Raw genomic sequence first — 4,979 nt, forward strand, 5'->3', positions numbered from 1 at the left:
AAAAGACACTTAAATCTATCTATAAAGTTTGGGTAGAGGGGTCGGATGCGTGAATTGGGGGGAAATAGGGCTCATAAACAGGGAAACTCTGCAAGATTTGGGGGGCTAGACGAGGAGATGAAATTGGTTAAAATAGTTAACTCAACAGTTTATCGCCACTGGCAGCCTTATTCAGAGTTAAAAGCCAATACTTACCTAGCTTCGGAAAGCCCTTCTGTGCTTTGCAAAGCTACCACAGAACTGCTAAATCCATTCGACCACGGGATAAGACACACTTTGTGACTTGAGTCTAATGAATCTGATATTTAAAGGGATGGACTTTTACCGACTAGGCCTGCAGCAACTGCCTGGCCGATCCCGTGAAAGTTCCATTTTGTCACTGGCCCCTGTTGTCAAAACTTTGAAGATTAATGAGGCAGCCTGTTAATTACTCAAGTCGCCAGATTTTAGGTGCAAATCTTCTTCACTTGAATTGCAAAATACTGAGATGTAATTGGGAGAGATAACTCCCCCCCAAATTAAAAAAAACCTCTCAACGTCCAATCTCCAAAATAAAATGACACGGCACAATTAAAAGTGGCGGTGTATAAGGGTAAATTTAAAATTCTGACTTGATAAAATAAAGTGGATTTTTTTTCTTCACTTTTTTTTTAATCAATTGCAGAGATAATGGTTCCTTTTCATTAGACACCAAATTGCCATTGGGTAGCGCCAATCATGTGACAACGGATTCGGTCCAATTTCAATCTAGACCTCAGATTAATAGAGCTGGTCCCCATACGCCTTGTAATATCAGAGATGCAGAATTAAAGCCTGAAAATATATATATTTCACGACCTATAATATTCATAACTTTCTCCATTCGCCATTAAGAAGGCCATGAATTTCGAATTGGAGCGAGAGATTGGTTTCATTAACAGCCAGCCTTCGCTCGCAGAATGCCTGACGTCGTACCCTGCTGTCGCTGATACATTTCAAAGTTCATCAATCAAGAGCTCGACGCTTTCACACTCGACACTAATTCCTCCTCCTTTTGAGCAGACCATCCCAAGCCTGAATCCCAGCAGCAACCAGCCGCGGCCAAGTCGCGAAAAGCGGCCTCCGAATGGCCGTCTCCCATCCGCCGGTGCGGCCGAGTTCCCGTGGATGAGGGAGAAAAAGTCGGCGAGGAGGTACAACGAAGCCGCTCTGTCATTATCAGCACCAGTACCCGGGTCATCTCCGACGGCGGAGTCTCCGACAGGTCTGCCCGCAGCCCACACATTTAAATCATTATTTTAAATCAACAATTCTGGTTTACAATAAGCGGGTTTTAACTTATTGCATTGGGAAAGGGTTAGAAACGTAGATTAAAACATTGCATGAGAAAATAATTACAGGGTTACAGCTGACTTCTCTATAAAATGCATTTAAAATTATCCGACATTTCCAGTGGTTAGCCTCCAGGTGCAGCTTCCTTAAGGTTGAATACTGTGATTTTTTTTGTGTGTGAAAAAAAAATGCACAGCTATGTTTTGAGGTGCCGTATTTGTGCTCTCGGCGGCCATGTTGCTAAAACTCGAACCAGCTGCGGGAACTCGCGAGTAAGGGATGTGATTCGCTGCACCGAATTGTCAGTGCGGGGATATTTATAAAGATTGTTTTTGTCCGCCGCTTGGAAAGATTGAAATCTTTTTTCACGGGACTACATTTCAATGTTTTTTTTTGCCGGGGGTGGGGGGGGGGCGGTGGGAGAGAAAAAAAGGCAATAGCCGAAAACGGTGGCGACGAATTGTTTTCACTGTGGATGTTAAAAGAATTTGTACTCCTCCTCAAACACACACACACACACACACACACACACACACACACACACACACACACACACACACACACACACACACATATACTCTCTCTCTTTCTCTTCCCTCTCTTTTGTCAGACGTTCACAGCGAGCAGGATAATTGTAGCAGCGCACGGAGGTTAAGGACGGCTTACACAAACACTCAGCTCTTGGAACTGGAGAAGGAGTTTCACTTTAATAAGTATCTGTGCAGACCGCGGAGAGTGGAGATCGCTGCCTTGCTGGACCTGACGGAGAGACAAGTTAAAGTCTGGTTTCAGAACCGGCGCATGAAGCACAAGAGGCAAGCCCAGTACAAAGAAAATCAAGGCGGCGGAGTAAGTTTCGCCCGCAGCTCGTTACCAGACAGCGAAGCCGAGGAGGCATCGCCTTATGACCAGCCGGTCGAGGCGCCGGGGACTTGCCTAGAAAGTAAAAACTGCGCCGATCAGGCACGGAAACAAAGCCAAAACACGCTGAGCAAAGAACTCCAAAACCTGCAAGCCCTGGCGGGTTGCGGCGGCGACGGTAAAGCGAGGAGTCCTTTCTACCTAACGGGAGCGGCAGACAACGCTTTACCAGCAGGCCAGATTTCTGTGGCTGGTCTGGAAACTATCAGCCCGGAGACCCTAGAACTGGTCTCTCTCCCAGATTTAAACTTGTTCTGTTCGGATTCCTATCTGCCATTCTCCGATGGATTATCTCATAGTATGCAGGGTTCTATCGACAGTCCTCTGGATATCCCCGAGGAGAGTTTTGACTTTTTCACAAGTGCTCTCTGCACAATAGACTTGCAGCGCCTCGGTTACCAATAACTATTGGATAAATCATAGGCCCAGTGTAGAAATTCAGCCATGTCTTTTTTTAAAAGTATGTACACTGTTTCCTATTTTAAATAACAATAATGTGGAACTTTAAAAAAAAATCTGTGTGATATGGGATTGATCTCACAGTAATTAATTTATTCTTCAGCCTTGACCCGGAGTCTACAAGAATTACAGTCTTTATTGCACAGGTATTTAATTAAATCTAGTTTTATTCAGTTGCAGTTTCGTAAATTATGTCAAAAAAATTGTAGATTCCCCGTTTCAATACTCAGGAAAACTTATATCCCAAGTTGTACTTATAGTTGAGCTGCTCTGTCTTATAGCTTCCGAGAGGGTAACTGTGACGAGTTGCTTTATGTTTTAGAGGTAGCCTATTTATTGAAGATACTGAAATAGTGAATTTTAAATTATTTATTGTACATTATTTTCATAGTTTAAATAAAAAGCAACTTAATTATTTAATGGGTTTTTAGAATGTCTGTGCTTCAAGATGGCTGTCCGTGTGCTTTGTTGGGAATGCTTTTGCAATATGATTTACCCCAGTAATAACTATTACTGAAAATATTTGCCGTTACTTGAACCAGTCATTCCTCCCCCCCCCCCCCCACAAAAAAAACGTGACTCGCAATATTTTGTTTTAGGTCAGGGATTATCTGATCACTGTGTGGTCACGGTGGACTTACAACTATCTCACCTTATATAGGATGTGATTAAGTGGCCTTCCCTCCACTGCAAATAACTGACTGCGAGGGTAACCAAATATTCAGTCTCCTTTGTATCTCTTAGCTCTGCCTTTTGAGTTGTCAGTTGACAGGGCGCAATGTTGGCTTTACCCTTAAAGGTGCTTTGGGTTTGACAACCACGCCCCCCTCCCCCTCTCCCCCACCCTATTCCAGAGCCCAAGTACTACACGGTTAGTCATTCAACTCCCCCGTGCAGGTGCAAAGTTTACATTTCCAGCTCTCCCTCATTCCTAAGGTTCGCAAAACGCCGTCTTCCGGAACATCGTTAAGCGATGCGGCAAATAAATACCCCAAGAACATGTCGAACGGCGAGGGGCTGCCACCGGGTGGTTCGATGGACAGAGTGGCCGCCTCTTGTTTGTGCTCTGCAGTTGGCGAGTTGTACATCGCGCTGCACGGTCGCCTTAAGTTACGTCGAGTTTAAAAAAAAACACAAGAAGTGCGCAGCTCAAAAGTTTATTCGGAATCGGAAACGGATGATGCCAAGAGTGGAGCGTAGGGTGGGGGTGGGGGGGTGGGGAGGAGCTTCGAGATGCATTCCACGTTCACCCACACGGTTCCGCTTCTTTTCCCTCTCGCCGAATAAACGAATTTCAAGGAGACTTATAAATAGAGACGATATCTTATTCATGAAACTCATTTTTTTTTATTACAACGAGTGCACCCGGACTGTAGAGAAAGTGTGACATTTCTTCTCTTGCCTATTTTAAAAAAATTATATATATATATATATATATATATATATATATATATATATATGTATGTATACAGAGAGAGAGAGGGAGAGAGAGAGAGAGAAGGTACGAAAGAGATAGAGCGTTAGATTTCGACAGAATAGAAGAAGATAAACGAATTTACCAAATATAAACATGGCTCTAGAATCTGAAGAGCAAAGCTTCACGAAACTTGCCAGAAAATAACTACCGACATCGATCATTGGCTCCCTCTCTCTCTCTCTATATATATATTTTTTTAAATTCACAATTGTGCTCCACTTTCTGGGGCTCCCACCCGCCCTCGCGCCCCGCCAGGGGAGCCTTATTTACAAGATGTAATTTTTTTTTAACTTAAACTCATACATCAAGCTGCTTTATGTATGAAGGAGGTCATTTCGAGAAATCAATCGCACTGACACGAAAATAAATCATATTACGCATTTGCCTAGTCACGGGTGTTTCCAAGCAAGGTATCAATCTGTCGGAAACGCCTCGCGGAAAATGCTGCCGATCTACGGGAATCTCCAAATCCGGAGCACCTCACCGCAAAATGGCGCCGTGTCTGTGTGCGGGACGCAAAACATTCACCGTTTAACGATTCTATTTTTATTTCATATTTCAGTCTGCACCGAGCTGTCTGCATCATTGCTCCACGCGACTTTAAAGCCCTGTTATATATTTTAATGCTTTAAGCCACCTAATCCTGATTTATTTCGCTTTAAACTTTCCGCCGGAGCCCCCTTTGTTTGCTTTTTTTTAAAAAAATAGGTTTTGCATATTGATCCTTAATAATTCACACACATTCTTAATTAATTAATTTATGCTTCCCTCCCCCACCCACCCCTCCCGGTAGACCTTCAAATGAAGCCTG

At 43.6% G+C, this 4,979-nt stretch overlaps 1 protein-coding gene across 1 annotated transcript; it reads left to right on the top strand.

Annotated features, from left to right (window-relative positions):
- The first annotated feature begins 733 nt into the window (after positions 1-733).
- Positions 734-3,111, top strand: LOC140191572 (homeobox protein Hox-A2-like). The gene is made up of 2 exons (XM_072249087.1): positions 734-1,243; positions 1,922-3,111. The coding sequence occupies exons 1-2, from the start codon at positions 880-882 to the stop codon at positions 2,635-2,637; spliced, it is 1,080 nt and encodes a 359-aa protein (XP_072105188.1). The 5' UTR covers positions 734-879; the 3' UTR covers positions 2,638-3,111.
- The last annotated feature ends 1,868 nt before the right edge of the window (positions 3,112-4,979 follow it).

This window comes from Mobula birostris, chromosome X (genome assembly GCF_030028105.1).
Source record: "Mobula birostris isolate sMobBir1 chromosome X, sMobBir1.hap1, whole genome shotgun sequence".
Taxonomy (NCBI): domain Eukaryota; kingdom Metazoa; phylum Chordata; class Chondrichthyes; order Myliobatiformes; family Myliobatidae; genus Mobula; species Mobula birostris.

Excerpts from the sequence above, each read along its gene's own strand:
- LOC140191572 (XM_072249087.1), top strand. The coding sequence starts at position 880 with ATGAATTTCGAATTGGAGCGAGAGATTGGTTTCATTAACAGCCAGCCT. Across the intron at positions 1,244-1,921 it reads GACGGCGGAGTCTCCGACAG|ACGTTCACAGCGAGCAGGAT; the intron begins GTCTGCCCGCAG and ends CTCTTTTGTCAG.